At 64.8% G+C, this 23,110-nt stretch overlaps 1 protein-coding gene across 1 annotated transcript; it reads right to left on the bottom strand.

The window, feature by feature from the left end:
• Positions 1 to 2,652: 2,652 nt before the first annotated feature.
• Positions 2,653 to 22,687, bottom strand: SPACA6 (sperm acrosome associated 6). Its single transcript, XM_084613199.1, has 8 exons — positions 22,647 to 22,687; positions 11,581 to 11,694; positions 5,483 to 5,551; positions 5,153 to 5,176; positions 4,423 to 4,500; positions 3,904 to 4,007; positions 3,444 to 3,600; positions 2,653 to 3,366 (listed from the first exon to the last, which is right to left on the bottom strand). The coding sequence occupies exons 2-8, from the start codon at positions 11,684 to 11,686 to the stop codon at positions 3,158 to 3,160; spliced, it is 747 nt and encodes a 248-aa protein (XP_084469325.1). The 5' UTR covers positions 11,687 to 11,694; positions 22,647 to 22,687; the 3' UTR covers positions 2,653 to 3,157.
• Positions 22,688 to 23,110: the final 423 nt, after the last annotated feature.

The raw sequence follows: 23,110 nt of genomic DNA, 5'->3' as shown, positions 1-23,110 counted from the left end.
ATCGGGCCAGCCCTGACCGCCAGGGGAGACCCCCCCACCCTGACCCCAGGGGCACAGCGCCCCCCAGGGGCATCGGGCCAGCCCTGACCGCCAGGGGAGACCCCCCCACCCTGACCCCAGGGGCACAGCGCCCCCCAGGGGCATCGGGCCAGGCCTGACCGCCAGGGGAGACCCCCCCCACCCTGACCCCAGGCGCACAGCGCCCCCCAGGGGCATCGGGCCAGCCCTGACCGCCAGGGGAGACCCCCCCACCCTGACCCCAGGGGCACAGCGCCCCCCAGGGGCATCGGGCCAGCCCTGACCGCCAGGGGAGACCCCCCCACCCTGACCCCAGGGGCACAGCGCCCCCCAGGGGCATCGGGCCAGGCCTGACCGCCAGGGGAGACCCCCCCCACCCTGACCCCAGGCGCACAGCGCCCCCCAGGGGCATCGGGCCAGCCCTGACCGCCAGGGGAGACCCCCCCACCCTGACCCCAGGGGCACAGCGCCCCCCAGGGGCATCGGGCCAGGCCTGACCGCCAGGGGAGACCCCCCCACCCTGACCCCAGGGGCACAGCGCCCCCCAGGGGCATCGGGCCAGCCCTGACCGCCAGGGGAGACCCCCCCCACCCTGACCCCAGGGGCACAGCGCCCCCCAGGGGCATCGGGCCAGCCCTGACCGCCAGGGGAGACCCCCCCCCGCCCTGACCCCAGGCGCACAGCACCCCCCAGGGGCATCGGGCCAGGCCTGATCGCCAGGGGAGACCCCCCCGCACCCTGACCCCAGGCGCACAGCGCCCCCCAGGGGCATCGAGCCAGCCCTGACCGCCAGGGGAGACCCCCCCACCCTGACCCCAGGCGCACAGCGCCCCCCAGGGGCATCGAGCCAGCCCTGACCGCCAGGGGAGACCCCCCCACCCTGACCCCAGGAGCACAGCACCTCCAAGGGGCATCGGGCCAGCCCTGACCGCAAGGGGAGACCCCCCCACCCTGACCCCAGGAGCACAGCACCCCCAAGGGGCATCGGGCCAGGCCTGACCGCCAGGGGAGACCCCCCCCCCACCCTGACCCCAGGCGCACAGCGCCCCCCAGGGGCATCGAGCCAGCCCTGACCGCCAGGGGAGACCCCCCCACCCTGACCCCAGGAGCACAGCACCCCCAAGGGGCATCGGGCCAGCCCTGACCGCCAGGGGAGACCCCCCCACCCTGACCCCAGGAGCACAGCACCCCCAAGGGGCATCGGGCCAGCCCTGACCGCAAGGGGAGACCCCCCCACCCTGACCCCAGGAGCACAGCACCCCCAAGGGGCATCGGGCCAGGCCTGACCGCCAGGGGAGACCCCCCGCCCCCAGGAGCACAGCACCCCCAAGGGGCATCGGGCCAGCCCTGACCGCCAGGGGAGACCCCCCCACCCTGACCCCAGGCACACAGCGCCCCCCAGGGGCATCGAGCCAGCCCTGACCGCCAGGGGAGACCCCCCCACCCTGACCCCAGGAGCACAGCACCCCCAAGGGGCATCGGGCCAGCCCTGACCGCAAGGGGAGACCCCCCCACCCTGACCCCAGGAGCACAGCACCCCCAAGGGGCATCGGGCCAGGCCTGACCGCCAGGGGAGACCCCCCCGCCCCCAGGAGCACAGCACCCCCAAGGGGCATCGGGCCAGCCCTGACCGCCAGGGGAGACCCCCCCCGCCCCCAGGAGCACAGCGCCCCCCAGGGGCATCGAGCCAGCCCTGACCGCCAGGGGAGACCCCCCCGCCCCCAGGAGCACAGCGCCCCCAAGGGGCATCGGGCCAGCCCTGACCGCCAGGGGAGACCCCCCCGCCCCCAGGAGCACAGCGCCCCCAAGGGGCATCGGGCCAGCCCTGACCGCCAGGGGAGACCCCCCCGCCCCCAGGAGCACAGCGCCCCCAAGGGGCATCGGGCCAGCCCTGACCGCCAGGGGAGACCCCCCCGCCCCCAGGAGCACAGCACCCCCAAGGGGCATCGGGCCAGCCCTGACCGCCAGGGGAGACCCCCCCGACCCCAGGAGCACAGCGCCCCCCAGGGGCATCGAGCCAGCCCTGACCGCCAGGGGAGACCCCCCCGCCCCCAGGAGCACAGCACCCCCAAGGGGCATCGGGCCAGGCCTGACCGCCAGGGGAGACCCCTCCACCCTGACCCCAGGCGCACAGCGCCCCCCAGGGGCATCGAGCCAGCCCTGACCGCCAGGGGAGACCCCCCCGCCCCTAGGAGCACAGCACCCCCCAGGGGCATCGGGCCAGGCCTGACTGCCAGGGGAGACCCCCCCACCCTGACCCCAGGCGCACAGCGCCCCCCAGGGGCATCGGGCCAGCCCTGACCGCCAGGGGAGACCCCCCCACACCCTGACCCCAGGAGCACAGCACCCCCCAGGGGCATCGGGCCAGCCCTGACCGCCAGGGGAGACCCCCCCCACCCTGACCGCAGGCGCACAGCGCCCCCCAGGGGCATCGGGCCAGCCCTGACCACCAGGAAAAACCCCTTTTGTGGCCCAGACAGAGACTCCCAGCTCAGACTGGAATTTGGGTTTATTCTGATCAGAGAATGGACAGTGCAAACCCCAGGGTGCCGAGCAGAGGAGAGTCCAGGGCCCAGGCTGGGGGGTCAGGGCCGGCCCATGGCCCAGCGACAGATGCCCCTGTGGGGAGAGAGAGAGAGAGAGAAGATGGGGGGCAGGGAAGGAGTGCAAAGGAGAGCAGAAGAGGAGGAGAGGAAAAGAGGGAGCGAGAGGAGGGAGAAAAGCCCGAGTGCACAGAGGAGAGAGCGAGAAGGAAGCCATAGCAGAGGGAAGACAAGCCAGAGGAGGAAGGCCGCCCCCAGCCCCCACCACACTGCCGTCTCCACGTGTTGCTCCCGGTGCGTGGATGGAGGGGGGCTGGACCGAGCTGGGACCCAGAAGGGCAGTGTGGGGCTTGGGCCTGGGCAGGGTTTCCCCCCCAGGGTGTGGCGTTCAGGGCCACAAAGAGCTTGGTAGGAAAGCGGGGAGCTGGGGAACTCCCTGCAACTGGATTCCAGGCTGGGTGGGCGGGTCCATGGGTCAGGTCTGGTGGGGGCAGAGTCCCAGGCTGGATGGGCCCGTTGGTCAGGCCTGGCAGTGGTGGGGGAGGTTCCCAGGCCGGACGGGCCCATGGCACTGATCCGGAGGGTTCACGGCAAGCTCACCCCAGCAGCAGGGTGCCCAGCAGGGCGCTTAGCGCCAGCCCCACCATCAGCAGCACCACGTTCCTCTTGTGCAGCGAGTCGGGCTCGGCCAGCAGCTCCGAGAGCCCGGGGAGCGGGCCCTCGGCCCCGTGCCCCGCTGGGGACTGCAGGATGGTGTGGAACATGTCCTGCAGCTCCGTCTCTGCCTCCTGGCTGCTGGCAGTCACTGCGGGGAGACAGAACCCAGGAGTCCTGGCTCCCAGCCCCTCTGCTCTAACCACTTGACCCCACTCCCCTCCTTACCATTGAGGTAGAAGTATTTCCGGGCTAGCACATCATCCTGCTGGGCTAGCTGGCAGGCGTAGGTGCCGCGGTGCGAGCCCCACGTGGGACGGAGGACAAGGGAGGAGCCGGTGCCCATATGCAGGTCCCGGAAGAGGGAAAGATCCTGGGTCCGGAGCTGGTGGGGCAGAGGAGAGCGAGTTGAGCGGGTGACGGAGGGAGGAAGGGCAGGTGTCAGGGGAATCGAACTCAGGACCAGGGGCAGAGCGAGGGGGCTGGGCTGACTTGAAGGCTGCCACTAGGGCATGTAGGGGGCAAGGGGCATGGAGTCAGGGCAGCAGACAGACAGAAACTCTCGCCCCGCAGTAAAATTACTTCCTTTCACCACCTCCATCCACCAAGGTGCCCCCCGCCCCGTCTTCCTGCTACCCGAACAGACAACCACAACACGAGACAGACCCTCCCCATCCGCCACACTCACGTCCCTGGCAAACTTCCAGCTACGCCGCACGTCAGGGGGGGTCTGGAACGGGACCCTGCATGTCAGAGCCGTCCTCTCCCCCTCGTTCTTCCAGACGTCCTCCACTGGCAAGGCAAAGAGCGGGGTGATTCCGGGTGGGGCTGGCTATGCGGCCACCTCTGGGGTGGGGCATGGGGGCTGGTTATAGAGGGACCCCACCCTGCAGGGAATCCGTCACTCAGCACTGAGATGTGGCCACCTCTGGGGCGGGGCACGGGGGCTGGTTATAGAGGGACCCCGCCCCGCAGGAATCCCTCGCCCAGCACTGAGATGCAGCCACCTCTGGGGTGGGGTGGGGGGCTGGTTATCCAGGGAATCCTGTGTTCAGCTGAAAGCACAAGGGGGTTTTCTGGAGGTTGAAGAGAATCCCCTGGGTTCGGTTTGGCCAGGACTCCTGGGTTCATCATCTGGAAATGGCAGGGAATCCCGCAGCACAGCGCCCCCTAGTGCTGTGTGGGGACTTGGGGGCATAGCACGTACCTGGACAGTCCAGGGGGAGCTGACAGTCCACTAGGCTGCACGAGGTGCATTTGTAGACCTGGGCGTCTTTCTGGTACCCTGCGGAGAACAGCAAAGTGGTGGGGAGCCTAGGGCTGGGCTAGCAGGGGGCTGCGGGTCGGGAGTGAGGGGCACTGGCAGGGCTGGTTGGGGGGTCCAGGGCTGGGCTGGCAGGGGGCTGCGGGTCGGGAGTGAGGGGCACCGGCGGAGCTGGGGAGTGGGGGAGCCCAGGGCTGGGCTGGCTGGGGGCTGCAGGTCGGGAGTGAGGGGCACCGGCGGAGTGGGGGAGCCCAGGGCTGGGCTGGGAGGGGGCTGCGGGTCGGGAGTGAGGGGCACCGGCAGGGCTGGTTGCGGGGGTCCAGGGCTGGGCTGGGAGGGGGCTGCGGGTCGGGAGTGAGGGGCACCGGCGGAGCTGGGGAGTGGGGGAGCCCAGGGCTGGGCTGGCTGGGGGCTGCAGGTCGGGAGTGAGGGGCACCGGCGGAGTGGGGGAGCCCAGGGCTGGGCTGGGAGGGGGCTGCGGGTTGGGAGTGAGGGGCACCGGCATGGCTGGTTGGGGGGTCCAGGGCTGGGCTGGGAGGGGGCTGCGGGTCGGGAGTGAGGGGCACCGGCAGGGCTGGTTGCGGGGGTCCAGGGCTGGGCTGGGAGGGGGCTGCGGGTCGGGAGTGAGGGGCACCGGCGGAGCTGGGGGGCCCCGTGAGACCTCAGGACTCACCGCACGGCGGGACGCAGGCAGGAGCTGCGAAGGGAGAGGAACAGGAGGGAGGATGAGGCCATATCAGGGCATGAGGCCCAGCAGCAGCAGACCCGCTCCTGGGTGCCCTCTAGGGGGCGCTGAATCTGATCCAGCCTCCCGGCAGGGACTGAATGGCTGGCGGCGGGAGGGGAGGGGGGGGGTCTCAGGCCCTGCCTCCCAATTGGCCGAGGGCTGGGTGGCCCATGGGGTCCCAGCCCCTTCCCCCCACCTGTTCCAGGACAGTGGGTGCATGGGGGGCTGTGTGTGGGGGGGTCACACCGGGTGGTCGGCTCCCAGCCCCCCTCTCACCTGGTTTCAGCTGAGCCAGCTCCGGCTGGATTTGCGCCACAGCGTCCGGCACGGCCACCTGGTAGGGAACTGGGGGGAAAGAGGGGGTCAGAACCCGACCCCCCGCCCACACCCTCCCCCTGGCTTTCCAGCCCCTGCCCCCACCCTATCGCTCCCCTCCCCTATTCCCAGCCACTTCCCCTTGCTCCCCCCCTCCAGCCTCCTTCCCCTCCCCTTCCTCCATGGCCCCCACCCCGGCTCTGACCCACCCTTGGACATGCCCTTCTGCTCCAGGGAGAAGATGACATTGGAGAAGACGTCCTTCAGCTTCTCCATCTCCGCCACACCTGGGGAGTGCGAGGGGGGCGGGTGAGGGGACAGGTTCTGCTCTGGGGTCTGTCCCATAGGGGGCCATAGATGGAGGGATGGGCAGAGGGATGGATGGAGGAGATGATGGAGCTAGGGATGGTTGGAGAGATGGGCAGAAGATGGAAGGATGGCTGGAGGTAGAGACAGAGGGAGGATGGAGCTGGGGTGGATGGGGGTGAAGACGGAGGGATGATGGAGCTAGGGGTGGATGGGGGTGAAGACGGAGGGATGATGGAGCTAGGGGTGGATGGGGGTGAAGATGGAGGGAGGATGGAGCTGGGGTGGATGGGGGTGAAGACGGAGGGATGATGGAGCTAGGGGTGGATGGGGGTGAAGATGGAGGGAGGATGGAGCTGGGGTGGATGGGGGTGAAGACGGAGGCAGGATGGAGCTAGGGGTGGATGGGGGTGAAGATGGAGGGAGGATGGAGCTGGGGTGGATGGGGGTGAAGACGGAGGGATGATGGAGCTAGGGGTGGATGGGGGTGAAGACGGAGGCAGGATGGAGCTAGGGGTGGATGGGGGTGAAGACGGAGGGATGATGGAGCTAGGGGTGGATGGGGGTGAAGACGGAGGGATGATGGAGCTAGGGGTGGATGGGGGTGAAGACGGAGGGATGATGGAGCTAGGGATGGATGGAGGTGAAGACGGAGGGATGATGGAGCTAGGGGTGGATGGGGGTGAAGACGGAGGCAGGATGGAGCTGGGGTGGATGGGGGTGAAGACGGAGGGATGATGGAGCTAGGGATGGGTGGGGGTGAAGACGGAGGGAGGATGGAGCTGGGGTGGATGGAGGTGAAGACGGAGGGATGATGGAGCTAGGGATGGGTGGGGGTGAAGACGGAGGGAGGATGGAGCTGGGGTGGATGGGGGTGAAGACGGAGGGATGATGGAGCTAGGGGTGGATGGAGGTGAAGACGGAGGGATGATGGAGCTGGGGTGGATGGGGGTGAAGACGGAGGGATGATGGAGCTAGGGATGGATGGGGGTGAAGACGGAGGGATGATGGAGCTAGGGATGGGTGGGGTGAAGACGGAGGCAGGATGGAGCTGGGATGGATGGAGGTGAAGACGGAGGGATGATGGAGCTAGGGATGGATGGGGGTGAAGACGGAGGGATGATGGAGCTAGGGATGGATGGAGGTGAAGACGGAGGGATGATGGAGCTAGGGATGGATGGAGGTGAAGATGGAGGGATGATGGAGCTAGGGATGGGTGGGGTGAAGACGGAGGCAGGATGGAGCTAGGGATGGGTGGGGTGAAGACGGAGGCAGGATGGAGCTAGGGATGGATGGAGGTGAAGACGGAGGGATGATGGAGCTAGGGATGGATGGAGGTGAAGACGGAGGGATGATGGAGCTAGGGATGGATGGAGGTGAAGATGGAGGGATGATGGAGCTAGGGGTGGATGGGGGTGAAGACGGAGGGATGATGGAGCTAGGGGTGGATGGGGGTGAAGACAGAGGGATGATGGAGCTAGGGATGGGTGGGGTGAAGACAGAGGCAGGATGGAGCTAGGGGTGGATGGGGGTGAAGACAGAGGGATGATGGAGCTAGGGATGGGTGGGGTGAAGACGGAGGCAGGATGGAGCTGGGATGGATGGAGGTGAAGATGGAGGGATGATGGAGCTAGGGATGGATGGAGGTGAAGATGGAGGGATGATGGAGCTAGGGATGGATGGAGGTGAAGACGGAGGGATGATGGAGCTAGGGATGGATGGAGGTGAAGACGGAGGGATGATGGAGCTAGGGATGGATGGAGGTGAAGATGGAGGGATGATGGAGCTAGGGATGGATGGAGGTGAAGATGGAGGGATGATGGAGCTAGGGATGGATGGGGGTGAAGATGGAGGGATGATGGAGCTAGGGATGGGTGGGGGTGAAGACGGAGGGATGATGGAGCTAGGGATGGGTGGGGTTAAGACGGAGGCAGGATGGAGCTGGGATGGGTGGGGTGAAGACGGAGGGAGGATGGAGCTGGGGATGGATGGAGGTGAAGATGGAGGGATGATGGAGCTAGGGGTGGATGGAGGTGAAGACGGAGGCAGGATGGAGCTAGGGGTGGATGGAGGTGAAGACGGAGGGATGATGGAGCTGGGATGGATGGAGGTGAAGATGGAGGGATGATGGAGCTAGGGGTGGATGGGGGTGAAGACGGAGGCAGGATGGAGCTGGGGTGGATGGAGGTGAAGACGGAGGGATGATGGAGCTAGGGATGGATGGGGGTGAAGATGGAGGGATGATGGAGCTAGGGATGGGTGGGGTGAAGACGGAGGGATGATGGAGCTAGGGGTGGATGGAGGTGAAGATGGAGGGATGATGGAGCTAGGGATGGGTGGGGTGAAGACGGAGGCAGGATGGAGCTGGGATGGGTGGGGTGAAGACGGAGGGAGGATGGAGCTGGGGATGGATGGAGGTGAAGATGGAGGGATGATGGAGCTAGGGATGGATGGAGGTGAAGATGGAGGGATGATGGAGCTAGGGATGGATGGGGGTGAAGATGGAGGGATGATGGAGCTAGGGATGGGTGGGGGTGAAGACGGAGGGATGATGGAGCTAGGGATGGGTGGGGTTAAGACGGAGGCAGGATGGAGCTGGGATGGGTGGGGTGAAGACGGAGGGAGGATGGAGCTGGGGATGGATGGAGGTGAAGATGGAGGGATGATGGAGCTAGGGGTGGATGGAGGTGAAGACGGAGGCAGGATGGAGCTAGGGGTGGATGGAGGTGAAGACGGAGGGATGATGGAGCTGGGATGGATGGAGGTGAAGATGGAGGGATGATGGAGCTAGGGGTGGATGGGGGTGAAGACGGAGGCAGGATGGAGCTGGGGTGGATGGAGGTGAAGACGGAGGGATGATGGAGCTAGGGATGGATGGGGGTGAAGATGGAGGGATGATGGAGCTAGGGATGGGTGGGGTGAAGACGGAGGGATGATGGAGCTAGGGGTGGATGGAGGTGAAGATGGAGGGATGATGGAGCTGGGATGGATGGGGGTGAAGACGGAGGCAGGATGGAGCTGGGATGGGTGGGGTGAAGACGGAGGGACGATGGAGCTAGGGATGGGTGGGGTGAAGACAGAGGCAGGATGGAGCTAGGGGTGGATGGAGGTGAAGACGGAGGGATGATGGAGCTGGGATGGATGGGGGTGAAGACGGAGGCAGGATGGAGCTGGGATGGATGGGGGTGAAGATGGAGGGATGATGGAGCTAGGGGTGGATGGGGGTGAAGACGGAGGGATGATGGAGCTAGGGATGGATGGGGGTGAAGACGGAGGGATGATGGAGCTAGGGATGGGTGGGGTGAAGACGGAGGCAGGATGGAGCTGGGATGGATGGGGGTGAAGACGGAGGGAGGATGGAGCTAGGGATGGGTGGGGTGAAGACGGAGGGATGATGGAGCTGGGGTGGATGGGGGTGAAGACGGAGGGATGATGGAGCTAGGGATGGGTGGGGTGAAGACGGAGGGATGATGGAGCTAGGGGTGGATGGGGGTGAAGACGGAGGCAGGATGGAGCTGGGATGGATGGGGGTGAAGACGGAGGGATGATGGAGCTAGGGATGGGTGGGGTGAAGACGGAGGCAGGATGGAGCTGGGATGGGTGGGGTGAAGACGGAGGGATGATGGAGCTAGGGGTGGATGGGGGTGAAGACGGAGGCAGGATGGAGCTAGGGGTGGATGGAGGTGAAGATGGAGGGATGATGGAGCTAGGGGTGGATGGAGGTGAAGATGGAGGGATGATGGAGCTAGGGGTGGATGGAGGTGAAGACGGAGGGATGATGGAGCTAGGGATGGGTGGGGTGAAGACGGAGGCAGGATGGAGCTGGGATGGGTGGGGTGAAGACGGAGGCAGGATGGAGCTAGGGATGGGTGGGGTGAAGATGGAGGGATGATGGAGCTAGGGATGGATGGGGGTGAAGACGGAGGGATGATGGAGCTAGGGGTGGATGGAGGTGAAGATGGAGGGATGATGGAGCTAGGGGTGGATGGAGGTGAAGATGGAGGGATGATGGAGCTAGGGGTGGATGGGGGTGAAGACGGAGGGATGATGGAGCTAGGGATGGAGGGCCAGGGAGTGGTTAAGCTGGAGGAAGGCAAGGATGGAGCTGAGGGATGGACGGACGGTGGGTGGACAGACAGACAGGAGGGATGGCGGGAACGGAAGACGGACGGACAGAGCGAGCTGCAGGAGGAGGCTGGGGTGAGGCCAGAGGGCCAGCCGGCCGCTTGGCTCCGGGGCCCCACTCACCCACCACCAGCTGGGCGTGGGGCTGGAAGGCGGCCCGCAGGGCGCCCAGGCAGGCCACGTGCCGGGAACTGGCGTGACCCAGGAAGATCTGGCAGACGCGCAGGCGCTGCTGGGGGGTGGAGAAGCAGTCGAGGCAGCCGGGCGCCCGGGGGGCCAGAAGGAGGCCGAGGCAAAGGGGCAGCAGAAGCTGGGAGGCCGCGGGCATTGCCCAGCGCCGGGGGCACGGAACCCGCCGGGACATCACAATGGAGGGGGCAGGGCTACGATCCGGCCACGCCCACCCCAGAGGTGGCTGGGTCCCAGCGAGGGGTCCCTGTATAACCAGCCCGCTGCCCCATCGCAGAGGTGGCTGCATCTCAGGGCCGGGCGAGGGGTTCCCATGTAACCAGCCCCCCCCACACCCCACCCCAGAATTGGCTGCATCTCAGGGCCGGGCGAGGGGTCCCCGCATACCCAGGACTGGAGGAAAGCAGCTCCGGCCGAGGGGAGAAGTGTGTTGTGGGGGGAGCTGTCGGGCTCAGAGGTCCGTCTCCATGGAAGCCAGACAGCCGGGCATGAAGCTGAGAATTAATATGTCCCTTAAACGGGGGGAGGATGGAGCTAGGGGGGGCTGTGGGGCAGGGGGGATGAGTGCATCAAAGGGATGAAAAATGACCCCCCCAGCTCTGCTGGTGCCCCTCACTCCCGACCCGCAGCCCTATTAGCTCAGCCCCGGGCTCCCTACTCCCACCCTCTGCAGAACTGCCCGAGCTGGGGGGCAGGGGGGTGCGGTGGGTCGGGAGTGAGGGGCGCTGCTATCGCTGTGCACAACATTATTTCTCCATAGTAGTAACCTTGGAAAAGGAGGCAGGAGTCAAGTGTTTAGAGCCGGGAAGAGGGGCAGGGAGCCCGGATTCCTGGGTTCTCTCCCCAGCTCTGGGAGAGGAGTGGGGTCGAGTGGTTGGAACACGGAGGGAGGGCGGGTGATGGGAGTGACGAGGGGCCTCCCCGTCCTCCTCAGGGGGTCCTGTGCTGCTTGGCTTGGGGGGTTCAGCTGTTTGATGGTGTCTCTGGGAGCAGGAGCCTCGGAGGCACAGAGACACCCGTCAAACCTGCTCCCTCGGGTGGGCGGGGAGGGATCTCCCGCGGGGTGGGCGAGGTGCTCAGCTCCGTGTCCCTCCGGGCCGGTTGTCTCAGCTCAAACATAGGCCGAGCTCACCCAAGTCTCTGACCGCGATCGGGGACCCGTCGTGCCCTGGGGAAACCGAGGCATCGAGCAGGAAAGCGATTTCTCCAGGGTAGCACTAGGAGTCTGTGGCGGAATCCTGAGTTCTAACCCGGGGGGAGCCAGGACTCCTGGGTTCTATCCTGGCTCTGGGAGGGAAGGGAGTCTAGTGGTTCAGGTGGAGGCGGGGGGGTTCGGTTGTCCGTGCCCCAGCGGTGAAGCTGCCCCCGGCGTGACGGCCTGAGACCTGCCCCTGGCTGCGATGTGTCGGGGCCAGTCGCTCAGTTCCCAAGAACCTCACCTGTGAATTCTGCGCTGCCCTCACAGGTTAAGGGTCTCAGGGACAGAGACGGCTGCCGGGAGCGAGTCAGAGAGGCAGGAGGAGAGCGCAGGTCTGGGGGTCCCATTCGTCCAGCTGGAGCAGAGGAAAAGAGTGGGTGCTGAGAGGTTAGAGGGGGGAGAGCACCCAGGGTGCGGGCTGAGTGGGCTGGAAGGAGGAGCCTGGGCTGCTGCTATCTGTGGAGTGTGGGGGATTTTGGATGGATTTTGTCAATGCCCCTCAATCCTGACCCCCCATGCCATTTATTCCCACTCCGGTCTCCCACCAGCTCTGCCGGTGCCCCCACTCCTGACCGCAGCCCCCTGCTAGCCCAGGCTCCCTTCCCCCAGCTCTGCCAGTGCCCCTCACTCCTGACCTCCAGCCCCCTGCTGGCCCAGCCCCGGTCTCCCTCCCGCACCCACCCACACTGGGGGGTGTTTCCATGATTCTCTTCGCACTCTGCCGTTCTGCTGATGCTGTCAGTAGGGGGAGCCAGGGAGCGCTACTCCGGGAGCGAGGTGTTGGGGGCGGAGGTGTCCTTCCGTCCGGCTGGGAAACCCACCCCGAACTAGGCGACCTTTCCCCAATGGCGGGAGGGAGACGTCGACAGATTTTGTTGCCCAAACCCCAGTCGGGGGGTTGCAATGAGGTGCTTTGGGGGTGCCGGTTAAATGCAGATTTGATCAGCAAAGTGAGGGGCTGGGGGGGCTCAGCCGCGGGCAGGGGTGACCCGGAAGGGGTACTGATGGGCCATGGGAAAGAGCCGCCAGACAGGTACCAGAATGGGCTCCCTGTCAGCACCTGGCCACCAGACCGGGATACTGGGGCCCGGGAAGGCCAGTGACCTGCCAACGAGCGGCTCCTGGGACGGGCCATTGAGTGGGAGGGGGCGGCTAGCACCTATCCCGAGCCCCAGCTAGTCACCGACAGGTAACACTGGTGGGCCGACTCTCCACAGCCGCTCACTGAGCTGCACCCGGGGCGCCCGGTATGGGGAGGGATCCACCAAGCCACAACGACAGCCACAGCCTCGGGGACCTTCCCCACAGCCCCGTTGCTGGCCCCAAACTCAGAGGAATGGAGCCACCCCAAATACCCCCGGAAACCGGGGCTCTCAACCCTGAATGAACCCGCCTGAGGGCAGAGACGCTGGCTGGGTGTCACCCCCCACCCCGCTCCACTCTCCCCAGACCTCCAATGTCTCCCAGCTCCCCCCACTCTTCCTCAGACCCCACAATATCCCCCAGGTCCCTCTCTTCCCCAGGCCCCCCGATATCCTTGCCAGGCCCCCCGGGTGTCCCCGGGCCACCCCATTCTTATCTAAATTCAAAGGTTTCTAGACTATGGGAGAATCAGCCAGACCCCGATTCCTGACAACTCCCAGCAGACCCCAAATAGTGACATGGGGCCCTTCCCCTCTAGGGGGCACCGGCCCCGATCGGGCCCCAGGGACAGGAGGTGGCTGGCTTGGGGGGGTGGGGGGGGCAGGGGGACGGACACAATGTGGTTCAGCAGCTCCATGTGTGTACCAAGTTTGCTGGCTCTCAGCTCCCCTTGCCGGCAGGAGGCCGAGGGTTGGGTGGGCCACAGGGACCCAGCCCCTCCCTGGCTTTGGGATACAGGGGGCCAGGAGCTGGGGGGACCCTGTTATACTCACCTGCTGCCCCCCATGACAGAGGGGCTGGGGGGCTTGGAGGCCTGCAGCACCCCCCCACACACACACACACCCACAGCCTGCAACATCCCCCAACACCCCCCAAGCTCCCAACTCCTGCCCCACAGCCCATAACACACCCAACATCCCCTGCAAGAACCCCCACCACCCGCCCTACAGACTGCAATATGTCCCAACACCCCCCACAAGAACCCCCATGCTCCCAACACCCTCCACAGCCTGTAACACCCCCATCCCCTGCAACAACCCTGAAAACCTCCCATGCCAACACCTCCACAGCCTGTAACACCTCCAACACCCCACGTAACACCCCACACCCCTTGCCATAACCACAAACACCCCCATGTCTCCCAACCCCACCCCTACACATGGCCTGTAACACCCTTCCACAGCCCATCACACACACACACACACACACACAACACACAGGTACTGTGCAGGGTCTGCCTTTCCCATCCCCCCGAACCCCTCCACCCCCCTTCCTCTATCCCCCCATCCCTGCCTTTCCCATCCCCCCCGTCCCCCTCCATCCCCCTTCCTCTATCCCTCCATCCCTGCCTACCCATCCCCCCACGCCTCCATCCCCCTTCCTCTATCCCTCCATCCCTGCCTTCCCATCCCCCCCGTACCCCTCCATCCCCCTTCCTCTATCCCTCCATCCCTGCCTTCCCATCCCCCTGTACCCCTCCAGCCCCCTTCCTCTATCCCCCCATCCCTGCCTTCCCACCCCCTGTACCCCTCCACCCCCCTTCCTCTATCCCCCCATCCCTGCCTACCCATCCCCCCACGCCTCCATCCCCCTTCCTCTATCCCTCCATCCCTGCCTTCCCATCCCCCCCGTACCCCTCCATCCCCCTTCCTCTATCCCCCCATCCCTGCCTTCCCATCCCCCTGTACCCCTCCACCCCCCTTCCTCTATCCCCCCATCCCTGCCTTCCCATCCCCCTGTACCCCTCCACCCCCCTTCCTCTATCCCTCCATCCCTGCCTTTCCATCCCCCCCGTCCCCCTCCACCCCCCTTCCTCTATCCCCCCATCCCTGCCTTCCCACCCCCAGTACCCCTCCATCCCCCTTCCTCTATCCCTCCATCCCTGCCTTCCCATCGCCCCCCGTACCCCTCCATCCCCCTTCCTCCATCCCCACATCCCTGCCTACCCATCCCCCCATCCCTGCCTTCCCATCCCCCCCGTACCCCTCCATCCCCCTTCCTCCATCCCCGCCTTCCCATCCCCCTGTACCCCTCCACCCCCCTTCCTCTATCCCCCCATCCCTGCCTTCCCATCCCCCTGTACCCCTCCACCCCCCTTCCTCTATCCCCCCATCCCTGCCTTCCCATCCCCCCCATACCCCTCCACCCCCCTTCCTCTATCCCCCATCCCTGCCTTCCCATCCCCCTGCACCCCACCATCCCCCTTCCTCTATCCCCCCATCCCTGCCTTCCCATCCCCCTGTACCCCTCCACCCCCCTTCCTCTATCCCCCCATCCCTGCCTTCCCATCCCCCTGTACCCCTCCACCCCCCTTCCTCTATCCCCCCATCCCTGCCTTCCCATCCCCCCCATACCCCTCCACCCCCCTTCCTCTATCCCCCCATCCCTGCCTTCCCATCCCCCTGCACCCCACCATCCCCCTTCCTCTATCCCCCCATCCCTGAACCTCTCTGGCTCCCCCTTTCCTCCCTCTTCCTCTGCTCCCCCCGCGACCGCCCCTCCCCGCCCCGCGGCGGGACTCAGCCTGTGGCTTTCCCCCGGCCGTGGCCGTCTCCTTCCCTCGCTCCGCCGGTGCCCGGGCGGGTGGGTCGGCCGGAGGGAGGGAGGGACGCGGGGTCCGTCCGTCCGTCCGCGGGCGGGGTCTGTCTGGGGCTCCCGGCCGCTCCCCGCGCCTCTCTCCTCCGCGGCGTCTGTCTCGCTCCCCCGCTCCGGGCGGCGGGGCCGGCATCGCAATGCGGCGCTTGTCTGGCTGGAGCCGCGCCGGCTGCCGGGCCCGGGGGGGGCGGGGGGGGCGCCAAGGGGCCGGGCAGACAGCGAGCGGGGGAGGGACCGGCCCCCCCCCGGAACACACCCGCATATAACGCAACACAACCCCCCCACCACACAGCGCCCCCCACCACAATAACCCCCCCACACCACAATAACCCCCCCACCTCACAGCGCCCCCCACCACTACACCCCCCCCACCACAATAACCCCCCCACCTCACAGTGCCCCCCATCACAACACCCCCCCACACCACAATAACCCCCCCACCTCACAGCGCCCCCCACCACAACACCCCCCCCACACCACAATAACCCCCCCACCTCACAGCGCCCCCCACCACAACACCCCCCCCACACCACAATAACCCCCCCACCTCACAGCGCCCCCCACCACAACACCCCCCCCACACCACAATAACCCCCCCACCTCACAGCACCCCCCACCACAACACCCCCCCACCACAATAACCCCCCCACCTCACAGCGCCCCCCACCACAACACCCCCCCCACCACAATAACCCCCCCACCTCACAGCGCCCCCCACCACAACACCCCCCCCACCACAATAACCCCCCCACCTCACAGCGCCCCCCACCACAACACCCCCCCCCCACCACAATAACCCCCCCACCTCACAGCGCCCCCCACCACTACACCCCCCCCACAATAACCCCCCACCTCACAGCGCCCCCCACCACAACACCCCCCACACCACAATAACCCCCCCACCTCACAGCGCCCCCCACCACAACACCCCCCCACACCACAATAACCCCCCCACCTCACAGCGCCCCCCACCACTACACCCCCCCCACCACAATAACCCCCCCACCTCACAGCGCCCCCACCACAACACCCCCCCACCACAATAACCCCCCCACCTCACAGCGCCCCCCACCACAACACCCCCCCACCACAATAACCCCCCCACCTCACAGCGCCCCCCACCACAACACCCCCCCACACCACAATAACCCCCCACCTCACAGCGCCCCCCACCACAACACCCCCCCACACCACAATAACCCCCCCACCTCACAGCGCCCCCCACCACAACACCCCTCCACACCACAATAACCCCCCCACCACACAGCGCCCCCCACCACAACACCCCCACACCACAATAAACCCCCCACCTCACAGCGCCCCACACCACAATAACCCCCCACCTCACAGCGCCCCCCACCACAACACCCCCCCACACCACAATAACCCCCCCACCTCACAGCACCCCCCACCACAACACCCCCCCACACCACAATAACCCCCCCACCTCACAGCGCCCCCCACCACAACACCCTCCCACACCACAATAACCCCCCACCTCACAGCGCCCCCCACCACAACACCCCCCCACACCACAATAACCCCCCCACCTCACAGCACCCCCCACCAAAACACCCCCCCACCACAATAACCCCCCCACCTCACAGCGCCCCCACCACAACACCCCCCCACAATAACCTCCCACCATAACACTCCCCCACACCACAATAACCCCACCACCACACAGCGCCCCCCACCACAACACCCCCACACCACAATAATCCCACCACACAGCGCCCCCCACCACAACACCCCCACACCACAATAACCCCCCACCTCACAGCGCCCCCACCACAACACCCCCCCACAATAACCTCCCACCATAACACTCCCCCACACCACAATAACCCCCCCACCACACAGCGCCCCCCACCACAACACCCCCCCACACCACAATAACCCCCCACCTCACAGCGCCCCCCACAACACCCCCCCACACCACAATAACCCCCCCACCTCACAGCACCCCCACCACAACACCCCCCCCACCACAATAACCCCCACCTCACAGCGCCCCCCACCACAACACCCCCCCACAACACCCCCCCACAATAACCTCCCACCATAACACTCCCCCACACCACAATAACCCCCCACCACAACACCCCCCCACACCACAATAACCCCCCCACCTCACAGCGCCCCCCACCACAACACCCCCCCACCACAATAACCCCCCCACCTCACAGCACCCCCCACCACAACACCCCCCCACACCACAATAACCCCCCCACCACACAGCGCCCCCCACCACAACACCCCCCACACCACAATAACCCCCCCACCTCACAGCGCCCCCCACCACAACACCCCCCCACACCACAATAACCCCCCCACCTCACAGCACCCCCCACCACAACACCCCCCCACCACAATAACCCCCCCACCTCTCAGCACCCCCCACCACAACACCCCCCTACACCACAATAACCACCCCACCTCACAGCGCCCCCCACCACAACACCCCCACACCACAATAAACCCCCCACCTCACAGCGCCCCCCACCACAACACCCCCCCACACCACAATAACCCCCCACCTCACAGCGCCCCCCACCACAACACCCCCACACCACAATAACCCCCCCACCACACAGCGCCCCCCACCACAACAGCCCCCCACACCACAATAACCCCCCCACCTCACAGCGCCCCCCACCACAACACCCCCACACCACAATAACACCCCCACCTCACAGCACCCCCCACCACAACACCCCCCCACACCACAATAACCCCCCCACCTCACAGCGCCCCCCACCACAACACCCCCACACCACAATAACCCCCCCACCACACAGCGCCCCCCACCACAACAGCCCCCCACACCACAATAACCCCCCCACCTCACAGCGCCCCCCACCACAACACCCCCACACCACAATAACCCCCCCACCTCACAGCGCCCCCCACCACTACACCCCCCCACACCACAATAACCCCCCCACCTCACAGCGCCCCCCACCACAACACCCCCACACCACAATAACCCCCACCACACAGCGCCCCCCACCACAACACCCCCCCACCACAATAACCCCCCCACCTCACAGCGCCCCCCACCACAACACCCCCCCCACCACAATAACCCCCCCACCACACAGCGCCCCCCACCACAATACCCCCCCACCTCACAGCACCCCCCATCACAACACCCCCACACCACAATAACCCCCCCACCTCACAGCGCCCCCCACCACAACACCCCCCATCACAATAACCCCCCCACCTCACAGCGCCCCCCACCATAACACCCCCCCCACCACAATAACCCCCCCACCTCACAGCGCCCCCCACCACAACACCCCCACACCACAATAACCCCCACCACACAGCGCCCCCCACCACAACACCCCCCCACACCACAATAACCCCCCCACCTCACAGCGCCCCCCACCATAACACCCCCCCACCACAATAACCCCCACCACACAGCGCCCCCCACCACAACACCCCCCCCACCACAATAACCCCCCCACCTCACAGCACCCCCCACCACAACACCCCCCCCACCACAATAACCCCCCCACCTCTCAGCACCCCCCACCACAACACCCCCCTACACCACAATATCCACCCCACCTCACAGCGCCCCCCACCACAACACCCCCACACCACAATAACCCCCCCACCACACAGCACCCCCCACCACAACAGCCCCCCACACCACAATAACCCCCCCACCTCTAAGCGCCCCCCACCACAACACCCCCACACCACAATAACCCCCCCACTCACAGCGCCCCCCACCACAACACCCCCCCACACCACAATAACCCCCCCACCTCACAGTGCCCCCCACCACAACACCCCCACACCACAATAACCCCCACCACACAGCGCCCCCCACCACAACACCCCCACACCACAATAACCCCCCCACCTCACAGCGCCCCCCACCACAACACCCCCCCACACCACAATAACCCCCCACCTCACTGCGCCCCCCACCACAACACCCCCACACCACAATAACCCCCCCACCACACAGCGCCCCCCACCACAACAGCCCCCCACACCACAATAACCCCCCCACCTCACAGCGCCCCCCACCACAACACCCCCACACCACAATAACCCCCCCACCTCACAGCGTCCCCCACCACAACACCCCCCCACACCACAATAACCCCTCCACCTCACAGCGCCCCCCACCACAACACCCCCACACCACAATAACCCCCACCACACAGCGCCCCCCACCACAACACCCCCCCCACCACAATAACCCCCCCACCTCACAGCGCCCCCCACCACAACACCCCCCCACCACAATAACCCCCCCACCACACAGCGCCCCCCACCACAATACCCCCCCACCTCACAGCACCCCCCATCACAACACCCCCCACACCACAATAACCCCCCACCTCACAGCGCCCCCCACCACAACACCCCCCCACCACAATAACCCCCCCACCTCACAGCGCCCCCCACCATAACACCCCCCCACACCACAATAACCCCCCCACCTCACAGCGCCCCCCACCACAACACCCCCACACCACAATAACCCCCACCACACAGCGCCCCCCACCACAACACCCCCCCACACCACAATAACCCCCCCACCTCACAGCGCCCCCACCATAACACCCCCCCACCACAATAACCCCCACCACACAGCGCCCCCCACCACAACACCCCCCACACCACAATAACCCCCCCACCTCACAGCGCCCCCCACCACAACACCCCCCCACAATAACCTCCCACCATAACACCCCCCACACTACAATAACCCCACCACCACACAGCACCCCCCACCATAACACCCCCCCACACCACAATAACCCCCCACCACACAGCACCCCCACCACAACACCCCCCCACAATAACCCCCACCATAACACTCCCCCACACCACAATAACCCCCCACCACACAGCACCCCCCACCATAACACCCCCCCACAATAACCCCCCATTACACAGCACCCCCCACCATAAGACCCCCACACCACAATAACCCCCCACCACACAGCACCCCCCACCATAACACCCCCCCACAATAACCCCCCACCATAACACTCCCCCACACCACAATAACCCCCCCACCACACAGCACCCCCCACACCACAATAACCCCCCACCACACAGCACCCCCACCACAACACCCCCCCACAATAACCCCCACACCACAACACCCCCCACACCACAATAGCCCCCCCACCACACAGCACCCCCCACCACAACACCCCCCCACACCACAATAACGCCCCCACCACAACACCCCCCACAATAACCCCACCACCACACAGCACCCCCCACCATAACACCTACCCACATAACACAACACCCCCACAACGCACACACACAACACCACAATAACACCCCCCACGCAGAGCGCCCCCACCATAACACCCCCCACAACAGCCCCACCACAAGAACACACCCGCATATAACGCAACACAACACAGCACCTCCAGCATAACACCCCCCACACCACAATAACACCCCCACAACACCCCCACCACAATAACACGCACACCACACAGCACCCCCCACAACACACACACTCACACAACACCACAATAACACCCCCCACAACACAGCACCTCCACCATAACACATACCCACACACGCCACAATAACGCCCCCCCACAGCACCCACCCACCACAATAACACCCACCCGCACAACACTCCCATCACAATAACACACCCGCATATAACACAACACCCCCCACAACACAGCACCTCCACCATAGCACACTCCCACACAACACACCCCACATAACACAACACACCTCCCCAGTTACACCCTGCCACAAAACACCACCCCACCACATCCCCCATAACACCCACCCACACAACACACCCTCCCCACCACAACACACCACACAACACAAGACCTCCACCATAATAACAGACTAGCATATAACAGAATACCCCCACAATAACACACTCACAACACAGCACCCCCACCATAACAACCCCCACAATATCCCCCACCACAATAACACACAAACACAATATCACCACCACCATAATAATACATACACATCACGCATACAACACAACACCCCACCACCATAACAGACACCACAACACACACACAACACCACAACCACCACCACAACACAACACCCCCACTACCACAATACACACACAAGACCCCACAATATCGCACAACCACTACACACACAACACAATATCCCAACACCATCACACCCCCACCACAATAAAAACACACCCCCACACCCACACTATCTCCCTGCATCACAATAACATACACATAGTCCATAATATCCGCCACAACACATACTTCACAATAACACACACACAATATCTCCCACAACATAATACCACACATAACACAACACCCCCACACCCATCACAGCACCCACACCCATCATGCATACTCATCACAACAATGCCACTCACAACACCCACACCAACCATAACATATACACACAGAATACAATACCCCCACACCCACCACAACACATGCACAACACACATCCATCGTGCACACACAAAAGAACACTGCCACACACAGCACACTACACAACACTGTGGCACACGCACCGCACCCACCATGCACACACAACATGAGAATCCTACATACACAATCACACAGCTTGAACTCACCATACACAGTCACAACAGTACTGCACACACTATGCACACACAGCACATCCCACTGTGAAATACAACCACACACACAGCTTGACAATGATGCTAACCACACATCCCCTGCACAACTACACATGCACACACAACACCAAACACACATTCCTGAACACACCCACAATGCTGCACAACTACACACACCGCAATGTCACACAATTATACACAAGTGCACACAAGAATCACATACACATAAAACAAGACACCAGAGAAACACACCTATATCCCCCGTTCCCACCACACACAACGCTGTACAACCACATACACGAGACATGACAACATCGCACAACCCAGCAGTGCCTCACAATCACATCCACAGTTCCTTGACAGCACAACATGACAATACCACACAATCCTAAACATCCCAACAACCACTCCGCCCATATCAGCACACAACTACACACAATTCCCTGACCACACAGCACACGCAACCCCAGCCATGTCTCTACAGGCATCCTGGGAACTAACCCGGTCAATCTCCAGCCACAGGGAGTCCCACAGGTTAACCCAGCCAATCCCCAGTGGCGGGGAATCCCATGAGTTAACCCAGCCAATCCGCAGTGGCGGGGAGTCCCATAGGTTAACCTGGCCAATCCCCAGTGGCGGGGAATCCCATGAGTTAACCCAGCCAATCCGCAGTGGCGGGGAGTCCCATAGGTTAACCTGGCCAATCCCCAGTGGCGGGGAATCCCATGAGTTAACCCAGCCAATCCCTAGTGGCGGGCAGTCCTGTGGGTCAGCCCTGCCAATTCCCAGTAGCAGGGAATCCCATGAGTTAACCCAGCCAATCCGCAGTGGTGGGGAGTCCCATAGGTCAACCTGGCCAATCCCCAGTGGCGGGGAGTTCCACGGGTTAACACTGCCACTCCTTGGTAGCAGGGAGTTTCGCAGGTCATCATCGATAACCATATCCCACCATGGCGAATTACCGCATTACTCACCTCCCCTCGTTGCTGCCCCCTGCTGGCTGATCTCCAGGGCTGAGCAGCGCCCCAGGGAAAGCTAGGAGGCTGTACAGTTATCTCCTGCGGGTGTTATTCTAAACCATACAACCTACTACCTCAGCCTGGGGCACGCAGAAGAGACGGGCCGGGGACAGGGCCGTTTGAGCCAAGCGCGGCTGGGGCTCTCGGGATCGGCTGGGGGTGGAAGACACTGGCTGGGGGAGTGGGAAGGAAGTCGCCCAGAGCGGCTGGGGAGGTTTTGCTAGAGGCGTTGGCTGCCTCTAGGTGGAATGATTTGGTGGGTTCTCAACTAACTGGCCTTTCCCCTCTAGGGGGCGCAGGTTCTGATCCAGCCCTGGGAGGGGGGGACTGCTGGGCTCAGGGGGACGGGGAATGGGACACGGGGCCTTTCCCCTCTAGGGGGCGCAGGTTCTGATCCAGCCCTGGGGGCGGGGGGCTGC

This window comes from Lepidochelys olivacea (assembly GCF_965140295.1).
Source record: "Lepidochelys olivacea isolate rLepOli2 genome assembly, chromosome: 24".
Lineage (NCBI taxonomy): Eukaryota > Metazoa > Chordata > Testudines > Cheloniidae > Lepidochelys > Lepidochelys olivacea.
Note: the sequence above shows the minus strand (reverse complement) of the source record. Positions and strands in the feature narration are given on the sequence as shown.

Coding starts and splice junctions, on each gene's coding strand:
- SPACA6 (XM_084613199.1), bottom strand. CDS start 11,686: ATGGGACCCCCAGACCTGCGCTCTCCTCCTGCCTCTCTGACTCGCTCC. Junction 5,552..11,580: donor GGGCAGCGCAGAATTCACAG/GTGAGGTTCTTG, acceptor CTTTCCCCCCAG/TTCCCTACCAGGTGGCCGTG. Junction 5,177..5,482: donor GCTGGCTCAGCTGAAACCAG/GTGAGAGGGGGG, acceptor CTCCCTTCGCAG/CTCCTGCCTGCGTCCCGCCG.